Below are 26,547 nucleotides of genomic sequence, written 5' to 3'. Positions count from 1 at the left end.
GGGTTAATGCAGAGTATACTGGCTCTGTGTAGCAATAGCATGGTGATGTCTGTGTAGGGTTGTATGTTCTTCCTGTGGCTTCCCACATTCCAAAAGTGTGCTGTTGGAAGGTTAATTGGCTGTTGTAAAATATGTGTTGGTGTGAAGAGAGAGTGATGGTCATGAAGTCCTACAGTATAGAAATGGGCTCCTGTGCCTACTGATTCTGTGCCGACCTTTGCACTAATCCACAACTAGTTCTAATTTTTATTCTTCCCACATTTCGCCAGCAATTCACAAGAGAACAAGATTTTAGTTCAATGTGTTATTAAACATATTTATTTTATAGAATAATTTGAATGCATTTCAACTTTTTGAAATGTCTGACTGGTGAAAGTATTTGTCTACTTTTTTGTAGCTCACATTTTCATATTTATTTTTCCACATGACATGAGGTCATTTTTGCCTCTCTAGTCTTTGCTGGTTATCAGAGTACAGGTGCCTAACCTTTTTATCCAGAATTCCGAAAACCGGCAACCTCCAAAAACCAGCTCTTTTCGGTAGATGATATCTGCTCATGAAAGATGGAGTTTGGCACCAAATATGACCCGACACGACCGTTGCTCAACTGCCGTGTATCCTGTCGCATTCTGTTACTTTATAAATACCTCTGAATTGCCTATAGTGACACCCATCCAGTGTCACTCCATTTTCAGTCAGCCTGGTGGCAGTGCAACTCAGTGGGGCAAGGGGGAGAGACAGCAGCATGTCTAATTCAGCTGGGATGGGGGGGGGGAGGAAGAGAGAAATGGCAGCGCGACTTGGGCAGGCGAGGGGGAGAGACGGCAGCGCGACTCGGGCAGGCTTAAAGGGACGGAAATCAAAATTATTCCGAACAATGATAGATGTCTGGTCCTGAAGATCCCGAATAAAAGATTATGCACCTGTAATCCAATCAATCTTATTTACCTACTTATTTCCCATTACATTAACACCATTTGATTTTCCTTGCAGCCACATGCACTGGGGGTGGGGGGGGGGAGGGAGGAGGGGGGAACAAGAGAAGCTGGAGGGTCTCAGCGGGTCAGGCAGCATCCATGGAGAGAAATGCACAGTCTTTGTTTAGTCCACACAAGGGAAATTTGCAGCAGCCAATGAGTCAACCAACCACATCTCTTTGGGATGTGGGAGGAAACCAGACCACTGAGAGGAAACCCACACAGTCACAGAGAGAACGTGCAAGCTCCATGCAAAACAGAGGTCTGAATTAAACCTGGGTCTTTGAAGCTATGAGGCAGTGGCTCAACCTGCTGCACCATGATGCAATCTGGGATTCATTCTGTCAGTGTTTGCACTTCATGTGAGCTGTCAGGTTGTTGAAATTTGCATTTTTTTTTAAATTGACTCACTTCTTTGTTAAAAGAAGAAAAAATTTTTTAAATGGTCAGTCCTGTAAAACAAAATGCACGTTTGTGGCCCATCAAAAGTGACTGGCAAGATATTTATCTCCAGAAGACATTAATGTTCATGAAGATGGTGTCTGAGTGTCTGAGAATTACTTTAACCCATGGTGGTAACGGAAGTACAAGTTGCTTTCTTGTCCTCTTGACTCTTCCTTCTTTCTATGCAGTGAACTTTGACCACTTCCAGATCTTGAGAGCAATTGGCAAGGGCAGCTTTGGAAAGGTAAGTGAACTTTACAACTTCTCAAAGCCATGAGATTCTGCTAGTGTCTATAGAGTTATCATTTTGTCTCTTTCAACAGTGTTTTCTTTTAAGTATTTAAGGTTGAGTCAGGTAGACTTCTGATAATTTATCAACATTCTTTGGGCAGGTCCCAGCAGATTGGAAGACAGCAAAAATCATGGCACTGTATCAAAAAGGATGTAGACAAAAGGCCAATTAGCTTAATGCCCGTGGCTGGGTAAATGTTTGAAGCTATTGTAAGGAAGAAATTGCAAAGAGACCTGGATAGAAGTTGTTCCATCAGGCAGATACAGCATGGATTCAGGAAAGGCAGGCTATCTTTGACAAATTTCATGAGGATATGTTGAGTGTAGTGGATACAGGGGAACAGATGAATGTTGTGTACTTGGATTTCTAGATGTCATTAATGTGTCATATAATGTGTCCACAAAATATAGATCCATGGAGTTGGGGCAATATATGACATGGATAGAGGATTGGTTAACCAATAGAAAGCAGAGTTGGCATTAATGGGTGTTCCTCGTGTTGGCAATCGGTGGTGAGCAGAGTGCTGCAGGGGTTGGTGCTGGACCTGCAACTGTTCACAATATAAATTAACAAGTTGAAAAGGGGAGGTGGAAGGAACAAGTATAGAGTAAAAGAACAATCCTGGTGAAACTCAACAGGTCAAACAAAGTACTTATAATTTTAGTATTTTACAAGTATAGCGTATCCAATTTTGCTGATGACACCAATTGACTTGAAAACCAAATTGTGCAGAATCTTCTGAGAGGTACAGTTAGGTTAAGGGTGTGGGCAAGGGCTGGCAGATGGAGTGCAATGTTGGTAAATATGACATCATCCACTTTGCAAGGAAAAATAGAAGATTTAAATTGTTATTTAAGTGATGAAAGATTCCAGCATACTGTTATGCAGAGGGGCTTGGAAGTGCTTGTGCAGGAATCCCAAAAGATTGGTTTGTAAGTGCAGTAGGTAATCAAGGCAGCAAATGAAATGTTGGCCTGTAGTGCTAGAGAGATTGGATTTAAGACTCAGGAGGTTCTGGTAAAACTGCACAGGGTCCTGGTGAGGCTGCACTTGGAGTACTGCATGGAGTTTCAGTCTCCTGACTTCAGAGAGGATTTACTGGCCTTGGAGGAAGACTTTGTTCTGCTAATAGCCACAAGGAGGTTCACCAGGTTTATTCTGGAGATGAGGGGATTAGCCTATGATGAGTTGCCTAGGACTATACCTGCTGGAATTCAGAAGAATGACAAGAAACCTGATGAAAATATAATGTTATGAAAGGGATGGTTAATATGGAGGCAGGAAAGTTTCGTTTTCCCCCACTGTGAGTCTACAACTAGAGGGCATAGCTCAAGATTCAGGGGAGTAGATTTAGGACTGATTAGGAGGAATTGTTTTTCCATTGAATATAGTTAATCTGTGGAATTCTCTGCTTAAGGAAGCTATGAAGGTTGGCTCAAAATATATTTAGGACTCGTAGCTTTTTGGATAGTAGGGGAATTAAGAGTTCTGGGGAAGAGGCAGGGAGATGTAGTGGACAGCCAGATCAGCTGTGATCTTATTGAATGGCAGATTCAATAAGAGTTGCAGGCCAACTCTAACATTTTCCTGATGTTTTTATGAATTCTCAAGAAAAGATCTGAAAACCAGGTGTGAAATTGGGTCAGAGGTCCAGCCCTGATATCATTCAATGGCAGAGCAGGCTCAGGAGCCCAAATGGCCAGTTACTATTTCTTCCATTCTTACACTTTTTTTTCTTTTTCAATATTTTTATTAACATTGAAATTTCACATCCAAAAATAGAGTACATATGGATACAAATTCAAAAAGATACATTACACTTAAATCATATCATTTCATCCAAAGTTTCCTACATTTTAATCAAACAGATTATATTATATTTTGAGGTTGCATTATCCCTGTGGACTGTGAGGAATTCTGAGCAGTGAGCTGGAAAAGTTAGGAAACAAATGAGCAACTTGGTCCTTTACTTCCAAGGACCTCTGACATTTACATTTTGGTTTGATTATGAAGCAGAACGAAGGTTAATTTCAAGCTGTATCATACTAGGTCACTTTATATTAAACTCTCATTTAGCTAACTGCCATCATATAAATGTCAAAATAGCTAAATGTTTTGTCCTCTAACTTTTCAGAATCAGGATTTATTGTCACGAATGAGTCACGACATTAGTTTTTTTGTGTGGCAGCGTCATATTATGAACCATCTTCCAACAACAATATGAAAAATAGTAGTGCATGAAAAGTAAGGCAATGTCTTGGGTTCATTGATTATTCAGGAATCTGATAGCAGCGGGGAAAAAGCTGTCCTTGTGGCGCTGAGTGCTTGTCTTTAGGCTCCTGTACTTTTTCCCAATGGTAGCAGAGTGAAGAGGGCATGGCCTGGGTGGTGGGGGTATTTGAGGATGGAGGGTGCTTTTTTAAGACACCGCCTCATATAGATGTCCTCAATGGAGTGAAGTCTGGTGCCTGTGATGTCGTAGGCCGAGTTAACAACCCTCTGGATCCTTGTCCTGAGATGTGGTGCCTCCATATCAGACAGTGATACAACCAGCCAGAATGCTCTCCACGATACACCTGTAGAAGTTTTCGAGAGTCTTCGGTGACCTACCAAATCTCCTCAAGTACCTCACAAGTATAGCTGCTTTGTAACTCTTTTAACTTTGTAACTGTAACTTGCAAACTCTTTGTAAAACATTATTGTTTCCTTTGTATAGTGTAGGTATTTCTGTGTCTGCTTGTTGAGAAGGAAAACTCGCTGTGAGAAATATATGCTGTATCCCACTAAGATCTTGCCCAACTGGCAAAAGGACACTGGAAAATGCTTCCAGTCAAGAGATGATGGAAAACATCACCCTTTTAATGATTCTCCAGGTTTTGCTCATTACACATTAATCTATTTCCCTAAAGCTTCATTTGAAGTCAGACCGCATGCTGTCTATCATAATCAAAGCATGCTAACGCTGTGAGCCTGTGTATTTATGCATGCAAGGTACATTGCAATTGGCTTCTGCACTTTAAAGCACATTGAGAAGTATTTGTGCTCTGAATACAATGATCTCTCTTTTCTTTCTTCTTTGGCTTGGCTTTGTGGACGAAGATTTATGGAGGGGGTAAATGTCCACGTCAGCTACAGACTCGTTTGTGGCTGACAAGTCCGATGCGGGACAGGCAGACACGGTTGCAGCGGTTGCAGGGGAAAATTGGTTGGTTGGGGTTGGGTGTTGGGTTTTTCCTCCTTTGTCTTTTGTCAGTGAGGTGGGCTCTGCGGTCTTCTTCAAAGGAGGTTGCTGCCCGCCAAACTGTGAGGCGCCAAGCTGCACGGTTTGAGGCGATATCAGCCCACTGGCGGTGGTCAATGTGGCAGGCACCAAGAGATTTCTTTAGGCAGTCCTTGTACATTTTCTTTGGTGCACCTCTGTCACGGTGGCCAGTGGAGAGCTCGCCATATAACACGAGCTTGGGAAGGCGATGGTCCTCCATTCTGGAGACGTGACCCACCCAGCGCAGCTGGATCTTCAGCAGCGTGGACTATGACTTAAATAAAGCATTACTTGGTATATTTGCTTTCAATGAAAAATCCTGTGGAGATTTGAAATTGAATTGAAACATTTATGAAATGTAATAAAACACAACTTTTTTTTCCTTTAACTGTTTATCAGGTGGATGATATTTAATACAAATCCAAGTTCATATTATCATCCAATTGTAAAGTGCAACCTGATTAAAAATGGGCACGACACACATCTTAGATGCATGTCTTACTTGCTTATATTTAAAAATAAATATTATTAATAAATAGTCATAAAGAGTTGTTTTAGTAGTTCAGTAGTCGTTCAGCATTCTCATTGCCCATGGAAAGAAGCTGTTCCTCAGCCTAGTGGTGCTGCACTGATGCTCCTGTATCTCTTCCCCAATAGGAGAAGGATGATGTGTGCAGGGTGGAAGGGATCCTTGATGATTTTGTGCACCCTCTTCAGACAATGATCCTGGTAGATCACATCGATAAGGGTGGGAAGGGAGACTTCAATGATCCTCTCTGCTCTTTGTGTTCCTCTGGATTCACCTCCAATCCATTTCTCTGCAGCAAATGTACCATGTAATGTAGCCAGCCATGATGTTCTCGATAGAGCTCCTCTAGAAGGTTGACATGATGGTGGCCAGTAGCCTTGCCCACTTCAATCTTCTCAGGAAGTGAAGTTGGTGTTCTGCCTTCCTGACAAGTGAGGAGATGTTGAGTGTCCATGATAGGTCCAAGTGAGTTCCAAGCAACTTTGTGTGCTCTACTCTACTACAGAGATATTGATGTGTAGTGGAGGTTGGTCCTTCCTGGTCCTCCTGAAGTCCACAATTATTTCCTTCATCTTATCCACTTTGAGATCAGGTTGTTATTCTCACACCATATCTCAAGATTTTCTTCCTCTCCGTATTGAAACTCATCGATATTGCTGATGAGGTTAACTACTGTTGCCTATATTGTATTGAGAGAGAGAGATATAATTGCATTATATATATTTACATTAATATACATTATTATGTGATATTTATAATATGTTTAATATGGACTATAAATGCATGGGGACAACAGAATGACACTCGATGCCCTCGGATAACTCGTCAATTCAAAAATCTGTCAAGCAATGCAGAATGGTTATATCTTAATGAATGTAACACTTTGTCCAGGTCTTGTCAACACTTTCCAGGATAAGAGAAGTTAAATTAATATTTTCACATTCAGTCCATTGCTGCTCATTATATTCAATATAATGATGGTGGTGAATAACAGTGTCTCTCCACTATGATGGAGATTAATTAACAGCTCCTTGAAATGCAGTTGTGTGAACAAAATGTTTGAGTGAGTTTTTGAAGAACCGTTTAATATACCAGAAAAACATAGTATAGAGCCATTGAGTTGTACAACACGGAAATAGGCCCTTCACCACATCACATCCATGTTGACCATTTTGTCCATCTTCATCAGTGGTTTTCAAACTGCCCCCCTAAACTCACAATTTTAGGTTGCTGCCATTGGCTGAAAGATGAGCTAAACATACAGAATACAGGGGAGAGTGTCACCAAGTGAATGGGCCTCACACAAATAATGGAACACGGCAATATAGAAGTTGGCCACCCAAGTCCCTGCCAAATTATCAACCTGCATCCAGACTATAGCCCTTCTCAAACCCATCCGATCAATGTATCTATCCACATTTCTCATAAATGTTGAAACCAGACCTGCATCCACCACCTCCACTGGCTGCTCTTTGCGCAATTTCCCCACTCTCCAGGTGAATGTTTCCCTTCCTGTTCTCCTTGCTCATAGCACTATCAGTTTTGAACATCCAAAGCTTTTGTTGAAAGACAGCCTGTCAGCCAATCAAAGGATCAGATGAAGCCAAATCAATTTCAGTGGTACTTCAAAACATTTAACAGTTAAGAAACTCAGAACTGCAAATGCTGAAATCTTGAATAACCGGTCAGAAGTTGGATGGACAACAGATCAGGCGGCATCCCCCTTGGGTTGGGACCCTTCATCAAGATTTATGTGAGAAGGGGGAGATATCAAACATATAAAGAGTGGTAAAAAGAGTGGGAGGGACAACTGAGGAAGGGCTGAGATGATAGGATTTTGAACAGAAGAAGGTAGGAGAGATGGAGACTATTACATGGGGGTTGGGTGGGAAAGGGTTAGAGAGAAAAGTGAGAATAGGAGTAGATAGAGGAGAGACAACAGTGGAACTAAATGGAGATGGAAGAGAGGGTGATCTGAATTGGAAAATGCAACGTTCATGCCTATGGGATTTAAGGCTGTCAGAGAACCGAAACTCATTCAGGCAACGAGGAGCAAGGATTGTACGGTTCTGTTCAGCAAATAGAAGTGTTCTAGCAAAGGTGTTGATTAACTTGCGAATTGCTACTGCCGCAGTCTCATTTTTCAACCAATAGTTCCATCTGTTGCCCATTTACTTGACCTGCCTTTGTCCCCTGGAGCCCATCTACATCCTTCTCATAGTCCCTACTTCCTCCCGAAGCAGATATGTTTCATTTTGTCCCCACATCCAAATCATTGATGTTGCCACAGCATCCGTTCCTGCAGCACCTCTCCTGTCACATCCCTGAAGTGTAACCCATTTGTTATTTCTGTTCACAAACCCATAATCCACAACAGTATATTGCCCCAGTATGTTTTATTTTAATGTTGACGTCGTGCTTCTGTGGTTACTAATTTAGTTAATTTTCCCATGGACCTGATAGGATTTGAGGTTTTTTATTGACCATAATCTGGGCTTTTGGGTTCTTCGTACAGTAAACTGGCTACCTTTGCCTAAACTCAGGCAAGATGCTTCCACTGAATTAGTCAAGCTATCACACCTCATGAGTCAGCACCAAAAATATCCACATCACATCCACAATTGACACATTTACATTTTGTTAAAATAACAGATAAATAGGATTTAAATGTTTAAAATATTTCTTCCCCAATATTGTTCTCAATGCTAGGCTGATTTTTTTGTGCTAAGTACTCAGGACTATCCTTTAAAAGTAATCATTAACTTAACCGGATCCTGGTGCAGTTGCTATGGGACCAGTTACTGTGCATGAATGACCTGCTTTGGACAAAAAAATGGATCAGCTCTTGTGATACATAGTGGAAAAAACAAGAGGATTAATCCCTTCTCACCACCACCATATCCCTCCAATTGTTGTAAAATGTTATGCTCAATGACAGACATCCAGACCTGAATGAACAGAAAGTTAAATATTTGGCAAACTAGGCCATTGTCTTCAGTCACCACTACAACTTATTTCAAGACCTTCAGTTTCCATCCCTCTCCCTGGCAACTACATGAAGCTTGCTGGCATTTTAGTGTTGTAAATGATTCTGGGTTCAGTTTCAGTCCACATATCCACCTCAGCAGAACTGAAAGAGTCTTAATAAATAGTTTCAATTGAAAAATTGACCATTCTCTTTTTCCCCACAGATGCTGCTTGACCTGCTGAGTTTCTCTAGCAGGTTGTATTCAGCTTGAGGTTCCAACATCTGCAGTCTCCTGTGTGTCTTCAACAGATTTGCCTTCATCCATATTCATAATCTCACCTCACTCTATTCCAGCCTCAACCTCTCAAACTAGAACTGCCATTAACAGTGTTGAGGATCTTTGTGTTCAGAATTTACTAAATGGCCAACCAATTAATGGGACCTGAGCTTTCTAAATGGAGACCTTGAGTATAAAATCCAGGAATAAGAACAGATTAACTGAAACATCAACTCTATTTCTCTCTCCTGTTATGTTCTAGTTGAGAGTTTCCAACACATTTTGGTTTTGGATTTCTGGTTTTATTAGTTTTGGATTTCCAGGGTTTTTCCCTGGCCAGGATGTTCCGTTGAATTGGATTGGCTGCAAGTACACTATTCCATTTAAAACTAATCCTCACATTCCAGGAAGGACGTATGAGGTCTGAGAGAAGTTGGAGTGAAAGAATTGGAGCAACATACAAAATGCTGGAAGAACTCAGCGGGTCAGTCACCATCTGTTGAAGGCAATGGACAGTCATCATCTCAGGCTGTAGCCCTTCATCAGCCCTTCATAGCAAGAGAGAGGGCCGAGGCCAGAATAAAAGGGAGAGGGAGTAGCACAAACTGACAAGAGATGGGTGAATACAGATAGGAGGGGGAAGAAATGGGGGGAAAAAAATAGCTCAGTGATGGAAGGAATAGGCAGAGACCTAAGGAATATGCACTCTGATAGGAGGACAGTAGATCATATAATAAAGGGAAGGGGTGGGGAGCTAGAGGAAGGAAGCTGTGGGTGGTGGGGAAAGAAGGAAAATGGAGAATTGAACCAGAAAAGGTCAGGGAGATCAAGGAAAGGAAAGGCAGGGAGTAGTGGGGATTAAGAAAGAGTTTATTAAAGGAAATTGAATTAGTAGAATGTTACTGGAGATTAGGGACTTAAATGATGTGGAAAACTAGAAAGCCAAAGTAAAAACACAAAATGCTGCAGATGTTGACAATGAGGTAAAAACACAATGCTGGAGAAACTCAGCTGGTCAAACAGTGTAGTTTATACAGCAAAGATAAAGATGCATAATGAACATTTTGGGCTTGAGCCCTTCAATGTGGTATGAAAAAATGTAGATAGCTGCCTGAACAAAATGGTAGGGGAGGAGAACAGTCTCAAAGGCAAGAGGTAGAGGGTGGATAAGGGAGTGAGGGCACACCAGCAAACAGGATGGCTAATTGTGATGTCAAATACAATCTACACATCTATAAATGGTGGTGCTACCAGAGTTGTAATGGCAGCACTGGACCTGGGAGAGGGGAGGGGAGATATGGCATTCCTCCACAGAGTCCTACTGCCCAGTCATTACATTGATGGCTTGTTAAAGGGGCCGTGTTTTTTTTTGCGCCTTTGAATTTCCAGACATCCACGTCCAAGTTATGGGCACACATGCTTGGCAGCGAACCACGAGTGGGTGTGGGGTAGCAGCAGACCAGCAAAGGGCACCAAAAAGTGGGAAATTACCCCCCACCCACTCAGAAGGAGAACGTGGCAAGGAAATTATGGCAGTGGACCAGCAAGGTGCTTCATGGCTGAAGAACCCACACAGGCTACTGGAGACCATTTTGTGGCCACCAGGTATCAGGACCTGGGATCATGAGGTTTAAATGAACAGGAGGCTGCAGAGGTTGTGGGAGCATAGTAGGTGAATCCATGGATGCAGTGGCTCTTAAGGGACTCTCTTCTACTTTCTCTGATTGGAGGGGGCACCTGTTGATGCCAGTGGTGCCTCTCTGTGTACCAATGCTACAGGTGTTTCTCCTTCAACAATGCCAACAATGCACCAATGAAATGATGGAGAAGCTTTCACACCAGGGCCCAGGTCCAGAGTAAGGGTAGGGAACTAAACTGTCATGATCTGGAATTCATTCCCTTAGAAGGTGATGGAAGCAGATTTATGTTGAAGTCCTTGGGAAGTGATTGTTTTCTTTTGTGGAGCGAAGGCACAATGCAGTGGGCAGCTGTTGGTTATGTTAGGTCTGCTTTGTTCATGAATGAGTGAGACAAACACCAGACTGAGTCGAAATCAGGGTTCTTTGTTCTTTATTACCGGATTGTAACACTTGCGACCAACCATGTTAGTCGGAGAATGCATTCTGCCGTTATCAGCAAAATGGTGATTTTTTATACCCTTGGATATGTGCTTAGAACATCATCATATCATTACTTGTCCAATGACTAAAACTGTTGCTATCCTTTCCCTGCTAGCTTCCTGCCTCTCAATCCATCAATGTCTCTCTTATCTTGTAAGTACAAGGATGCATTCACATCTTGTTACAGCCCTGTACATTCCCATCTCATGATGTTTTACCTAACAGGAGTACAAGGACACCTCCCCTTCTTGTTACTGCCCTGTACAGGGTAACTCCCTACACATTCCCATCTCATGATGTTTTACCTTACAGTTATTGAAATAGTTTCCACTTAATGGAGAAAATTACACAAGACTGGTGAAGATATTAGACAAGATCATCTGTAGATGCTGGGATTGAGTACAATACAGAAATGTCCTGGAAAAACTTAATATAACCAATGTTTGGGCCTGAGCCCTTCAGGTTTTTTAGAATTTGGTCATACAAAATGGTAACAGGCCATTTTGGCCCATGAGTCCGTGCCACACAGTTAACCTACACCCTCGTACGTTTTGAACAATGGAAGGAAACCAAAGCCCCTGGGGAAAACCCACGCAGGCACATGGCAAACCTACAAACTCCATATAGACAGCACGGGATTCATATCCCAATCGCTGATGTTGTAAGGCATTGCGCTAACCATTATGCCAATTGGGCTGCCCAAAAACAAAAACTGGCAAGATACCCATCTTTTTATTCCAGCATCCCTTTTCTTGTGCCTGACGAAGGGCCCAGACCTGAAACGTCGGTTAACATTTTCTTCCTGTGGTTGCTGTGTGATCTGCTGAGTTTGTCCAGTACATTTGAAAATGTTATCCAGCCCAGTTCTTGCAAAATTACTCCCATTAGAATCTTTCTTCACATATTCAGTCACTTCAGATAAAGTTTGTCAAAATGTCACCTTTCTTCCAGAAGTAAAGAAACAAATCTATGTTGTACTGATCTCATCACTTCAATTCTAATCTCAGTCTGGTGTCTTTTATCTGAATTTTGTCAGCTGCACTGAACTGTTTAATGTCCAAGGTCTTCAGGTTGATGGTTCCTCTTGGGTTGGGTGCAAACTTGAAGGTGTGGTGGGTAGAGTCTAGGGCATAATTCCAATCCAAACTCTCCCTATGAAAAATGGATAGTTGGATTGGCCACGGATGGCAATGATCTGGATGCAAGCCAGTGGGACTAGGCAGAAAAATAGTTTGCCACAGACTAGTTGGGCCAAAGAGCCAGTTTCTGTCCTGTGGTATTCAAAAGCAATCAGTTCTTGATCCATCGAACTGTACTTCACAATTCCCAATCAACCTTTCCTGTAGCTTTGAGGATTAGACTTGGTTTACTTGTAATTTTAAGCCTGTCAAACAGGCCCAAACAATGAAAATGCATAATTTATTTTTAATGTTTATTCACAATAAATTCTCGTCTATATTTTGTGTTTGTGGTTTCTAGGTATGCATTGTGCAGAAGAAAGATTCAAAGAAAATGTATGCTATGAAATACATGAACAAGCAGCAGTGTGTTGAACGAAATGAAGTGAAGAATGTATTCAAAGAGCTGCAAGTGATGAAGGGGCTGGAGCACCCATTCCTTGTCAATTTGTGGTGAGTCATTACAGCTTTAAGGTGTACTTCAATGTCAACTGACAATTTTCATTCAACAGATGCATATATTTTAATCCATGGTTCGTGCAATGCCTTCACTGTACCTATGATCAGGGTTCGAAACCCACACTATAAGGAGTTCCGTATCTGCCTGGGTTTTCCCTGGTGGGGGAAGGGTGCCTAGTTTCCTCCCACTGTGCAAAATGTACCGGGGTATAGGTTCATAGGGTGTCAATTTGGCAGCACGGACTCGTGGACCAAAAGGATATATTTCAGCTTCTATATCTTAAGGATTTAAGATTACTTCAAGGATAGATTTAATTTACAAAACAAATACTAAATTAATAAATAAGAAAATGGACAACCCATCCTAAAACATAAGAATCTGGAAGGAAATCAATGATTGTATTGGTAAAGATATTGTATTATCACCAAAAGCACCCTTGATTTCTTATAAGGCTGTATGTCTAAATTTTAGAAAAATTAAAAACTCCCTGCTTCTCATCCTATTTATTTAATGAATGTTGTATCAGCTGGAAAAATGGGTTGCAAAATTACAGATGATATTTAATATGAACAGGTATGGGGTGTTTCAGTTTGGGAAGACTTACCAAGGTAGGCCCTACACAGTAGGGCACTAAGAAGTGCGGTGAACAGGGATCTGGGAATACAAATACATAATTCCCTGAAAGTGGTGTCACAGGTAGATAGTGTCGTAAAGAGAGCTTTTGGCATGTTGGCCTTCTGAAATCAAAGTATTGAGTACAGGAGTTGGGATGTTGTGGTGATGTTGTATAAGACATTGGCCAAAATTGGAATTATGTGTGCAGTTTTGGTTGCCTAACTACAGGAAAGATATCAATAAGATTGAAGGAGTTCAGGGCAGATTTACAAGGTTGTTGCTGGGGCTTCGGGAATTGAGTTATAAAAAAAGATTAGGACCATATTCCTTGGAGCATAGAAGAATGAAGGGAGATTTGATAGTGGTTTACAAAATTATGAGTGGTATAGGTAAAGTAAATGCAAGTATGCTTTTTCCTCAGAGGTTAGGTGAGTCAAGAACTAGAGGACATGAGTTAAAGGGGAAATGTTTAAAGGGAACATTATGGGGAACTTCATGCAGAGAGTGGTGAGAATGTGGAACAATGAGCTAGTGCAGGCTTGATTTTGACATTTAAGAAATATTTGGACAGGTACACGGATGGGAGGGGGATGGAGGGATATGGTCTGAGTCCAGATTATTGAGACTAGCTAGAATAGTAGTTCAACATTGACAGGTTGGGCTGAAGTACCTTGTTTCTTTGCTGTAGTATTTTATGGTTCTATTTGTTAACCTACATCTGTCTTTTGTATATCATATGTTACGGTACAAAAATGCGACTGCAGATATCCTGTACATTCCAAGGTAAAGAGCCATCAAACTCTAGAGAAAAAACGGTAATGTTAACAACAGTAAATGAGGGTGAAAGCATTTGACAAACTGTGTCCATAGGAAGGGAGAAGAGTAAATGAAAACAGTGAGTTATTCGAGTCCTGTTCTCCAGAATAATTCTGAAGCAATCGGTTTAAACATTCATTTTCTGAATGAAGACCAGTTATAATTGTATTGTTTTACTTCACTTGAAGTGATGTTGGCTTCACACTTGAAATGTATCTCTGACCTCCAATGTATTTAGGCAAGAGGTGTGATGTCATTTCCAACAGAGGATGGGGACTGGCATAATTTTGACTTCATGCTCTCTCCAATGGGTTACTTTCTAAGCTTCATGAAGAAATATGAGCAGAAATTTTATGTCAATCAACTGGCTAATGATAATATCTAATTAGTATCTGCATATCACTCAACAGAAATGTTAACATACAATTTTCTTTATTAATTGATCTTGTTTAGAATGACCAGGAATATTCTCATGTAGTGTCAGTCAGAAATTGAAACACCAAGTAATTTTTTGGAAAATTTTATTTTTACGCTTTTCAAAACAAACATAGCATCACGTTTAAAGTCATTTTTAACATATTTACACATTCTTTTAGTACAAATCAATTTATTTGTAATTTCCCTCCCTCCTTCCCCAAACATCAAAATTAAGCCAAACAACTGAAAAGACAGAAAATAAAGGGGGAAAAGAAAGAAAAAATCAGTGTACCATCAGACTTTTTAATCTACTTCCACTCTTTGAAGTGCTTGACGGCAGTTTTTATGTTTTGTCAGATTTTTAGATCTTTGAGCCACCATTATAACTGGGCATTAAAGTACTCCAGATGAGGTTGCCATATTTTGACAAAAGTGTCATATTTCTTAAGTTACATGTTATCTTCTCCATGGGCATATATTTCTGCATCTCTGTGAGGAGCAGTCGGACTTCCAGGTGATCGCAGTATATTTTTTTGTTAATTTTAGGGCAATATCTACAAATTTAATTTGGAATTTTGTTAATTTTCTGCCCACTTCCAGCAGGTTTCCCAATAAATATAACTGCGGGTCCAGCGAGAAGTCTACTCTTATTATCCTAGTTAATATATTAGATAATTCAAGCCAAAAGGCTCTCACCTTCATGCAGGTCCACGTGGAATGTATAAAGGTGCAAATTTCTAATCCAGACCTGAAGCATATTTCCTATATCCTTGGTTTTCCTTTATGTAATTTTTGTGGTGTGAGATATAATTGGTGTAATAAATTGTATTGTACCAATCTTAGTCTGGCATTGATCACCGATGTCATGCTCTCCCTGCATAAATCTCACCCACACTCTTCATCGATCGCTATTCCAAAGTCCGACTCCCACCTGTCCCTCGATCTTTGCAAGCCCAGTTTAGGGCTCTCATTTTGAAGTACAAAGTATAATCTGGATGCAAATTTGGGAGAGCCTCCCAGTCGAAGTAACCTTTCCACCTCATTCCCTTCAGGTAGGGCCATTGTGGGGCCCTGTTTTTCCCTCAGGAAGGAGAAAATAGTGACAGGTTCCATTAGGCAAATCATTTTTATCCTTCAGTTGTTCGAAGGACATGAGCTGTCTATTTTCACAGCAGTCCTCAATGTTACAGATCCATTTTTGATGCCAAATATCAAGAATGTTGTTACCTAAATTCAAAGGCATCAACTCATTACGTATCAAGGGTGCTTTTGGTGATAATACAATATCTTTACCAATACAATCATTGATTTCCTTCCAGATTCTTATGTTTTAGGATGGGTTGTCCGTTTTCTTATTTATTAATTTAGTATTTGGTTTGTAAATTAAATCTATCCTTGAAGTAAACTTAAATCCTTAAGATATAGAAGCTGAATTGGGCCATTTGGCCCATCAAGTCTGCCCCACCATCCCACATGGCTGATTTATTATCTTTAACTACCACATTCTCCAGTCTTTTCCTCGTAACTCTTGATTCACTTCCTAATCGAGATCCTATCTATCTCATTCTTAAATATACCCCAGTGACGGCCTCCACAGCCAAATATGGCAATGAATTCCACAGATATACCACTCTCTGGCTGAAGAAATTCCTCTTCTTTACTGTTCTATCACTCCATAGCCACACTTACTTCCCTGTGATAACATTTGCTCTGGCATGCTTATCTGTTCAATACACCTCTCTCTATCATATCCTTCTTTCCAAAACCTTCATTTCTATCCATAACCTCCATTTCCTCCCATTTTCTCCAAATAAGCTTTCAACTCCTTTTGAGCCCTCACCTTCTTCCCACTCCATCTGCCTCCCAACAGACCTTTCCACCATTACTTCTCAATTCACTCCCTTCTCCCTCGTGACTCCCATCCTCCTGCAAAATTATTCTCTACCTTTTGATTTTCTTTGACTTTAAAAACCCTCCTCAAAATTATTTTGTACCCACAAGTCTTGTTACATATTCTAAAGTATTTTCCCTGTCTCATTTCCCTTTCAGTTTTGCCTTTCTACATTCTTAGTCATGAAATATAAATAATATTTAGTAAAAGGCTAAAATAAGAGCTCTTCACGTGTCAGACAAATTGCCTACTGTTGTAGAAATTATTACATGAAACGGTAATTGAGATTTATTTCTCACTGGAGTCTGGACTTTCCAACGGAAAGACCACAGTCTGTATGGGTTGGCAGCAGAACATCAAGGACCGTCACGCTGAGCACTGGCGCACCTCAGGACTGTGTGCTCAGCCCACTGCTTTTCATGCTACTGACCCAGGATTGCACTGCCAGATCCAGCTCCAACTGTGTCTGCAAATTTGCAGGTGACATGACAGTAGTCACACTGCAGAGAAGAGGTGGAAAATCTCATGATGTGTTGCGAGAATAACAATCTGATTCTCAATGTGGACAAGATAAAGGAGATGATCATGGACGACCACATTAATAGCTCAGTAGTGGAGAGAGTAGAGCACTAAATTCCTCAGAGACTATTAAAGGAGTGACCTATCCTGGACATGCATCTCCTCAATTGTCAGGAAGGCACACCAGTGACTGCACTTCGAGAAGATTGAAGTGGGCAAGACTACTGGCAACTTTCCATTGAGAACATCAGTGTGTTAAGGTTGCTGTAGAGTAGTGGTTCACAACCTTTTTCTTTCCACTCACATACCACTTTAAGTATTCCCTATGCCACAGATGCTCTGTAATTAGTAAGGGATTGGTTAAGGTGGTATGCGAGTGGAAAGAAAAAGGTTATGAACTACTGCTGTAGAGCATTGGATCAGATGTCAATCCACAGGACCATAAGACTAGCAGAAAGGATCACTGGGGTCTCCCTCCCCTATCGACATGATTTACTGGGATCGTTGTTTGAAGAAGGTTTGTAAAATTGTTGAGGACCTCTACCACCACATGCACAGCATCTTTCAGTTACTTAGAGTGTTATATCTGTACGTATGTTTGTATAGTTTTGTACCGAGGACTGGAGAATGCTGTCTTTGTCAGGTTCTTGTACAATCGGATGATGATATTAAACTTGATTACTTTAGAGGTCAGAAGTCCAGTTGCTATATAAAGTCTATGGAGACTGTTAATGGACTTTGTTGTAATTCAAGACTATGGCTCTCTATGGAACACACTGAATTATTGATGATCATCAACACATGATCAGGGAAAACTCGATGTATGGCTTATCTGGCAGAATTTAGTCAGTAAACGATTTTAATGAAAAAATTGTTCCGAGTTTAAAACTCAGCATTGTAAAGAGAATGAATTTCACTCCAGGAGACTATGTCACAGCCTGTGTGCAGAGCCTGCTGAAGTGTAGCCTGGGAACGGGATAATATACCACTCACTTAAAAGGATTTGCATTTTTTTCAAATGCTCATCAGTCAGAGCATTGAGCATACAAGTTGGGAGATCATGTTTCAGTTGTATAAGATGTTGGTGAAGCCCCATTTAGAGTATTGTGTTCAATTTTGGTCACTGTGTTGCACAAACAATATCCTCAAGTATAGAAGGGTAAGAGAAGATTTAAAAGAATGTTACCAGGACTTGGGGGCCTGAGCTATAGGGAGGGATTGAGCAGGCAAGGGTTTGATTCCCTACAGCACAGGAGGATGAGAGGTGATCTTATAGAGGTGTACAAAATCAAGAGAGGATTAGATTGGGTAAACTCAGAGAGTCTTTTGCCCAGAGTAGGGGAATCTGACATGCAGGAGAAGAGATTTAGCAGAAACTTGAAGGGTGATTTTTTTTTTTTACACGGAAGATGGTGGGTGCATGGAATGGGCTGCCACAAGAGGTAATTGAGGCAGGTGCACAATGTTTATGAAAAATTTAGGATACATAGATAGGTTCAAGGGATATGGGCCAAACACAGGTGTGTAAGACTGGTGTGGGTGAGACATTTTGGTGGGCAAGTTGAGCCAAAAGGACTGTTTCCATACTTTATGACTCTGTTCTTCTAGTCAGGTCCTTTGAAAGTGTAACTACTGCAGTATTATGGAGAAATCAACAAGACAATTTGCCCACAGCAAGATTCCACAAATAGCAAATGCTATTGAAAAGCTGCCACATTTATTTAAAGGGGATCAGGGTTCTTGCTAGCAGTATCACTAAAGACTTCTTCTGTGAGTTAAGGAATTAGAGCTAAGGAATTGGAGCTGGAGTTAGATGAACTCTAAATCACTCAGGAGAGAGAGGGGGTGATAGACAGGAGCTACAGAGACTATCACACCTAGGAGGGAGGAGGAAGGTAGATGGGTGACAGAAGAGGGAAAGGGAACATGCAGGCAGTGCAGGGCACCCCTGTGGCTGTTCCATTCAATAACAATAATACGATTTTGGATACTGTTGGGGAGATGACCTACCAGGGACAAGCCACTGAGATCAGGTCTCTGGTACGAGTCTGGACCTGCGGCTAAGAAGGGAAGGGACGAAAAGTGGTGAGCTGTAGTGATAGGGTATTTCATAGTTTGGGGTTAGATAAATGTTTTTGTGGAAGAGATCAAGTATCCAAGATGGTATGTTGCCTCCCTGATGTCAGAATCCAAGATATCTCAGATCAAATACACAGCATTCTCAGGAGGGAGGATGAGAAAGCCAGATGTTGTGGTCCATTTAGGAACCAATGACATGGGTAAGGAAGGGTGAGGAGGTCCTGCAAGGAAAGTTCAGGAAGTTAGGTGCTCAGTTGAAGGTCAGGACCTCCTGGGTAGTGATCTCAGGATTGCTACCCATGCCACGTGCTAGTGAGGTTAGAAGAAGAAGGATAATGCAGCTTAACACATGGCTAAAGACATGGTGTAGGAGGGAGTCTTCAGGTTTCCAATCATTGGGCTTTATTCCAGAGAAGGCGAGACCTGTTCCAATGGGATGGTTTGCATCTGAACTGAAAGGGGATTAATACCCATGTGGGAAGGTTTGCTACTCCAGTGGGTTTAAACTAGATTTGCAAGGGGTGTGGAACCAGAGTGCCAGATTAGGTAGAGGAGGGAAAGATTATGTTAAAATCACATGCACCATTAGAAGTCAACAAGTTGAATGTGGTGGAAATGTTCTCAGGTGCATCTATTTCAATGCAGGAAAGACAGATGAGCTTAGAACATGGATTGACATATGGAATTATGACATTGGGCAGGACTGGCAGCTCAATATTCCTCATTTCTGTTGCTTTAGATGTGATAGAACGGGGGAGCACAGGGAGATGAAAGGGGAGGAGTGGCATTGCTCATCAGGGCAATGGTTTTGTGCCTAAGTTTGCAGATGACATCAAGATAGGTAGTGGAGTAGGAAGTGTTGAAGAAAACGAAAGGTTTCAGAGAGACTTAGACAGCTTAGGAGAGTGGGAAAAGAAATGGCAGATGAGATACAATGTTGAGAAATTTACGGTTGTACATTTGGAAGAGGAAATAAATGGGCAGATTATTATTTGGATGGGGAGAAAATTCAGAAGTGCAAAGGGCAACCTCACCACCAGGCTGGATCAGCAGTGAGGTAAGTGAATGTTAGGTTGGCATTCGATTCAAGAGGAATAGTGCATAAGAGAAAGGAGGTGTTCTATGTGATCTCATTGGAGAACTGTGTGCAGTTTTGGGTCTCTTATCTTAGAAGAGATGTAATGATGTTGGAAAGAGGCCAGAGGAGATTTACCAGGATGATTCCTCAAATGCAAGGGCTAACATATGAGGAATGTTTATCGGCTCTTGAACTGTATTCATTGGAGTATAAAAGAATGAGGGAATATAAAAGAATGAGAGGGGATCTCATATAAATATTTTGAATGCTGAAAAGGATTGGACAGAGTAGATGTGAATAAGATGATTCCCTTGGTGGGTGAACCCAGGATAAGAGGGCACAGTCTTAGAATTAGAAGGTACCCATTTAAAACAGATGAGCAGAAATTTATTTAGCCAGAGGGTTGTGGATTTGTGGAATTCATTACCAAATATGGCTGTGGAAGCCCAATCATTGGGAAAGTTAAAGGAGGAGATTGATAGGTATCTAATTAGTCAGGGTATCAAGGGATATGGGGAAAAGTCCAGAAATTGGAATTGAATGTGAGAACAGATGAGCTCAGGGTGGAGATGCGGAGAAGACTTGATGGGCTGATAGGCCTACTTCTATTCCTTTATCTTGTGATCTTGTACAACTAGAAAGTGCAATACTGGATCTCCTATTAGGAAATGACACAGGACAGGTGATAGAAGTTTGTGGAGGGGAACATTTTGGGTCTAGTGTTCATAATGCCATTAGTTTCAAGTTAATTATGGAGAAGGATAAGTCTGGGCCTTGGGTTGAGATTCTAAATTCAAGAAAGGCCAATTTAGAGGGAATGAGAGGATCTAGAATGTGTGGATTGGAATAAATTGCTTTCGAGCAAGGATGTGCGAGGTAAGTGGAGGGACTTCAAAGGTGAAATTTTGAGAGTACCGAGTTTGTATGTTCCTATCAGGATCAAAGGCAAGGTTGGAAGGTTTGAGGGATGTTGGGGATCTGGTTTGGAATAAGAGAGAGTTGTATAACAGGTTTAGACAACATGGAGAAAATGAGGTCGTTGAGGCATATAAAGAATGGAAGAAAAACCTCAAGAAATAAATCAGGAGGCTAAACAAAGACATGAGGTTGCTTTAGCAGACAATGTGAAAGAAAATCCTAAGGATTTCTATAGGTATATTAAGAGCAAAAGGATAGTAAAGGACAAAGTTGAAGATTAGAGCAGTTGGCTTTGTATGGAGCCAAAAGAGATGTCAAAAATCTTGATTGTTTTTTTTTCTTCACTATTCACTCAGGAAAAGGGCACAAATTTGAAGGAAGTAAAGAAAACAAGCAGTGAGGTTATGAAACCTATACAGATTAAGGAGGAAGAAGTGCTTGCTGTCTTAAAGCAAATAAGGGTGGATAAATCCCCAGGGCCTGACAAGATCTTCCCTCAGACCTTGAGGGAAGCTAATGTAGAATTTTAGAGGCTCTGGCAGAAATACAGGTACACGATCCTTTATCTGGAACCCTTGGGGGACAGTGTGTTCCGAATTTTGGATTTTTCCAGATTTCAGAAAGCCCACCTGAATTGTGCTGCCATATCCACCCCCACCCCCTTCCAGTTGCCCGGCTGCCTACCCCGACCGCGGTCCCCACTTGCCGGATTTTGGAGCTTTCTGGATTTTAGATGTCCAGATAAAGGATCGTGTACCTGTATTTAAAATTTCCTTAGCCATGGGTGAGGTGCTGGAGTATTGGAGGATAGCTCACATTGTTCCGTTGTTTAAAAAAGACTCCAAAAGTAACCCTGGAAATTATAGGCTAGTGAGCCTGATATCAGTGGTAGGTAAGTTATTGAAAGGTTTTCAAAGAGATCAGATATACAATTATTTGGAAAGCCATGGACTGATTTGGGATATTCAACATGGCTTTGTGCATGGTAGGTCTTGTTTAACCAATCCTATAAAGTTTTTCTTGGAGCTTACCAGGAAAGTTGACAAAGGAAAGCCTGTGGATGTTGTCTACATGGACTTTAGTAAGGCCTTTGACAAGGCCCCCCATGGAAGGTTAGATAGGAAGCTTCACATGCTGGGTATTCATGTGAAGTAGTGAACTGGATTTGACAATGGCTGGATGGGAGAAGCCAGAGAATAGTGGTGGATGATTGCTTCTCAGCCTGGAGGCTTGTGACTAATGGTGTGCCTCAGGATAAGTGCTGGGACCCTTATGGCTTGTTATCTACATCAATGATCTGGATGATAATGTAGTAAATTTGGTCACCAAGTTTGAAGATGATGATAAGACTGGAAACGTTGTGGACAGTGAAGGTTTTCAATACTTGCAGAGGGATCTGGACCAGCTGGAAAAATTGGCTGAAAAATGGCAGATGGAATTTAATGCAGACAAGTGTGAGGTGTTCCATTTTGGAAGAACAAATCAAGAAAGGACATACATTATAAATGGTAGGGCACTGAGGAGTGTGGTATGTTACGGAGTCGAGAGGACCCTAAAAACCAGCAGCACTAGATATGCACCACAACACAGGGTTCCTTAAACAAAAGTAATTTTTAATTATAATTGAACAAGAAAACAGAATTAAACTTTAACTTATTACTTAACTTACTTACTTACTTAACCTACCTAACCTACTTAATCCCCCCTCTAATACTAAGCGCAGGCGTGTGTAATGTCTTTTTAAGTTTAGAAAAGTTCTTTGGATCACAGTCCAATCTCACTGGTTGCAGGCAATTCTTGCATTGTGCACAGAAGTTAGCATTAACAAAGTTCACCAGGCTTTGGTGTTTAACAAGCAAATGTTTACCACTCAGGAGGGTTCTTGCTGGTTTTGAGAGAGAGATTCCTTTTCCAGGACATCCACAACTGATTCCTTCTCAATCAGTCTTGCTGATGAAACTTGCCCCCTTCCGGGTTCTTCAGATGGTCCTCTTTCTTTCAGGTTACCTTTCGATCGCTAGTCTTCTCTTTTGACCAGGCAGCCTTCCAAAGTTTGCCATCTTGTCCTTCTGTAAGTGATTTCTATGACTCCTTCTCTCTCTGTTTCACACCCTCCCTCTCCGAGAGCAAAACAATTGTCCTCTGCCTAGAAAGATCACACGCTCTCCCAGGCAAGTTGCTGAATGTGGCTACTTTGTTGTTTCTCTAGAAAAAGCATTCTGCAAAAGTCCTGTAAATATTCTGTGTTTTAAAATATGTATGTGCAAGCTACTCCAGCAATTCCTCCCAAGCCACCTCTAAATACTCTACAGGTAGAACAGAGGGATATGGGAATATAGATACAATATTCCCTGAAAGTGGTGTCACAGGTGGATAGGGTTGTCAAGAGAGATTTTGACATACTGGCCTTTATAAATCTAAGTATTGAGTACAGGAATTGGGATGTTATGTTAAAGTTGTATAAGATATTGGTGGGGCCAAATTTGGAGTATTGTGTGCAGTTTTTGTCACCTAACTACAGGAAAGATATCAATAAGATAAAAAGAGTGCAGAGAAGATTACTAAGATGTTGCATGACTTCAGGAACTGAGTTACAGGGAAAGGTTAAACAGGTTAGGCCTTTATTCGCTGGAGCATAGCAGAATGAGGGGAGATTTGATAGAGGTATTTAAAATTATGAGGGGATAGACCGAGTAAATGTAGATAGGCTTTTTTCTACTGAGGGTAGGTGCAGTACAAACCAACGGTCATGGGTTAAGAGTGAAAGGGGAAATTTTTTTAGTGGGGGTTCATGAGGGGGAACTTCTTCACACAAAGAGTGTTGGGGGTGTGGAACGTGCTTGAGATGTTGCATGTGATCTCATTTTTAATGTTTAAGAAGAATTTTGACAGGTTCATGGATGGGAGAGGTATGGACGGCTATGGACTGGGTGCAGGTCAGTGGGATTAGGCAAAAAAAATGGTTCACCTCAAACTAGAAGGGCCAAAGAGGCTTGTTTCTGTGCTGTAATGTCCAATGGATCTTAAAAAATTGCTAATATATGAAAATAAAATAAATATTTACAATATAGATTTCGATTGCTGGTACCTGAAAAGAGAAACATCAAACTTGCATTTAGATGCTTCTATAATTGTTTTGATAAAAAGGCCAGCATTTAAAAAACACAACTCTGCTTTTTTTTTTTGAAAAATCAACATACATGGGTCTTACAGCTGGCTCATTTATTCAAAAAACTTGTTCCTTTGCTTTGATGCATCTTTTAACTCCTCTTCCAAGAATTGTTTGCAATTTCTCCTGTACTACAGTTCACAATGATAGGAGAGAGCTCATAACAGGAAAAGAGCAAGATTCAAACAGGGTGGGAGATAATAAACTAATAACATTTGTCACACACCTAAGTACAATGTAGAAATGCACTGAAATTCCGACTTGCTATAGCCAAGCAGATACAGTACACAAGATGCACCAACCACAATGGTATCCCACAGAATGGAAAGAAGTAATAAATATAAATGATCAATAGATAAATGTTCACAGTTACAGATAATGCAAGAAAAATCAAGTGGCTTTGCAATAGTGCAGGCAGGAGGAATTGAACGAGAAATGGGCATGTAAAATGGTGAACAATAAAGGAAATAATTGCTGAATAAAGAAGCAATAAAGTGGATAGTGGTAGCATTAAGCAGGTATGGAAGAGAAGACTATGTATTTGGAGTAAGAGGTAGTGCAGTTAGCCAGCTCTTGGTTGCACTGAACTCATTGGCACATACACACACAGATATAATTTAAAATGAATATATACAGTGTAATATTTTGGAATGATTTACCCAGTTATAAGGTATCGTCCATCAATCTCACAGCTAGCAGGAAGAAGCTATTTCCAAGCCTGGCAGTCCTGATTTTGAAGCTTCTGTACCTCCTTTCTGATGGTAGTAGGTCAATAATCCTGTGGACCAATGGAAAGGGTCCTCAATAATTCATGTGCAACAGGCAGCTTCTACAGACTTTCCTGTTTAACCTTAAAATTATTTGATACCTATTTAAGCAACGCTGCTGTTGAATGTTATCAATAGAGGAAAGGGAGTTCACAGTGATCTTTGCTGTTTTAATGATATTCAATAATAAATTCCAGTCTCATGTTTTGTGGCTACCATTACCACATAATGACGTAGCCAGACAGGACATTTTCAATTATGCTCCTACAAAATGTTGTCAAGATAGGGCAGTAGCACTTAGGAAGTGCAGATGTTGCTGAACCCTCCCAACACATGAGGAAGTATTGTGGTCCAGGATAGGTCATCTGTTATATGCACACCAAGGAACACTGTGTGCTCAATTCTCTCCACGACAGAGCCATTGTAGTGTCGGTAGAATCAGTTACACCACTTCCCTTGCTTCTTTGTATAGATGCAGGAGGAAACACAACCTGATTTTAAAAACTAGTTTAACCTCATGTCAGGGGAATTTTCAAGGAATGGGAGGAATTAAAAAGTTTGTTTTACTGTGAGCTGACTGGTCCAAAGAGGTTGCGAGGGTTGGAGGTTCTTTTGATGAGGGCATTACTTACAGTGGCAGCTTGTAACCTCATCTCTGATTTCCCTCAAAGACTTGTAGATAAAACAACACATGACAATTCCTTCCCTGATGGGCTTTATTGGACAACATTGTTGTTGCCTGCTATTATTGATGCTGCTGTGTTCTTAATTCCAGACTGACTTAATTACTAGAATTTAAATCTCCATCTGCCATGGTGGAATTTGGTCTCTTATTTATATCATGTTTGAACTTTACTGACCAACCTTCCATGAGGGATTGTGTCAAATGCCATTCGAAAGTCCATGTATAAAACATTCATTGCCTTTCCTTCATCAACGTTCCTGTTAACCACGACCTACCGCACACAAAGCCATGTTGGCGATCCCTAATCAGTCTCTGTCTAACCAAATATTTCTATGTCTGATCTCTTGGAATGCCTTCCATGACTAAAAGCTTCCATCATTCTGCAACAGTGACTGCTTCCATATCCGAAGTGTTCAGCTATTGTGCACATCTGTGTTTTTATATATGTTTGCTGCCATATTTTATGGTTGTGCCATCAATAAATTACTCTCCCCAGACTCCCAACCAGTATCTGTAAAATAGTGTTGGAGGGGAAATTATATTTGAGAACATTTTACAGTTTTAAATAACACTTTACCACAAAAAGACCCCATGGGTCGATGAATATAATCCTTTTAAAAACAATGATGAAATGTCACTGTGCTCACAGAAGGTCCCAACAAGATTTTCTCTCACGATATGGTGCCATATTGTAATTCTTAATGGTCCTGTTTGCTGTTTACTACACGAGTTCATTGTGACCAGGAGTTGCCCACAATGTGCCTGCCTTGGGGACTACAAGTACAGCAGGTGCTCACTTTCCTGTGTGACTTCCTTGTGTTTGATTTGAATGGAAACTATAATGCCAGCAATCATCAAATTGATCACAAGAAAAATAATACTACTCTTGTCAATTTTCAAAAAAATGGTGACTTCAAAAACAGCTCAGATTATGGTTGTAAGGCTCAGTATAAAGGTGATGGTCTAGAAATCTAATTAGACTGTACATATTCACTACAATTAACATGGGAAATTTAATTGTGATCTTCTAGCATTTGTGATGAGGGCTGTGACATCCGATTGCTGGTTTTTCACTGTCTGATGCAC

At 40.8% G+C, this 26,547-nt stretch overlaps 1 protein-coding gene across 9 annotated transcripts in view; it reads left to right on the top strand.

The window, feature by feature from the left end:
• LOC138743492 (serine/threonine-protein kinase 32B-like) overlaps positions 1-26,547 on the top strand; it is a 177,055-nt gene that overhangs the window by 33,493 nt on the left and 117,015 nt on the right. For all 9 annotated transcript variants that reach the window (XR_011344926.1, XM_069898960.1, XM_069898961.1 and 6 more), the window contains exons 2-3: positions 1,610-1,665; positions 12,349-12,500. Coding sequence is in view for 8 of the 9 variants with exons in the window: in XM_069898960.1 (XP_069755061.1) it covers positions 1,610-1,665; positions 12,349-12,500 (208 nt within the window). In the remaining variant the exon portion in view is untranslated. The remainder of the gene's footprint in view (positions 1-1,609; positions 1,666-12,348; positions 12,501-26,547) is intronic.

This window comes from Narcine bancroftii, chromosome 9, assembly GCF_036971445.1.
Source record: "Narcine bancroftii isolate sNarBan1 chromosome 9, sNarBan1.hap1, whole genome shotgun sequence".
In the NCBI taxonomy this organism is placed as follows: domain Eukaryota; kingdom Metazoa; phylum Chordata; class Chondrichthyes; order Torpediniformes; family Narcinidae; genus Narcine; species Narcine bancroftii.
The sequence above is the reverse complement of the archived record's forward strand: the minus strand, read 5'-3'. Positions and strand labels throughout refer to the sequence as shown.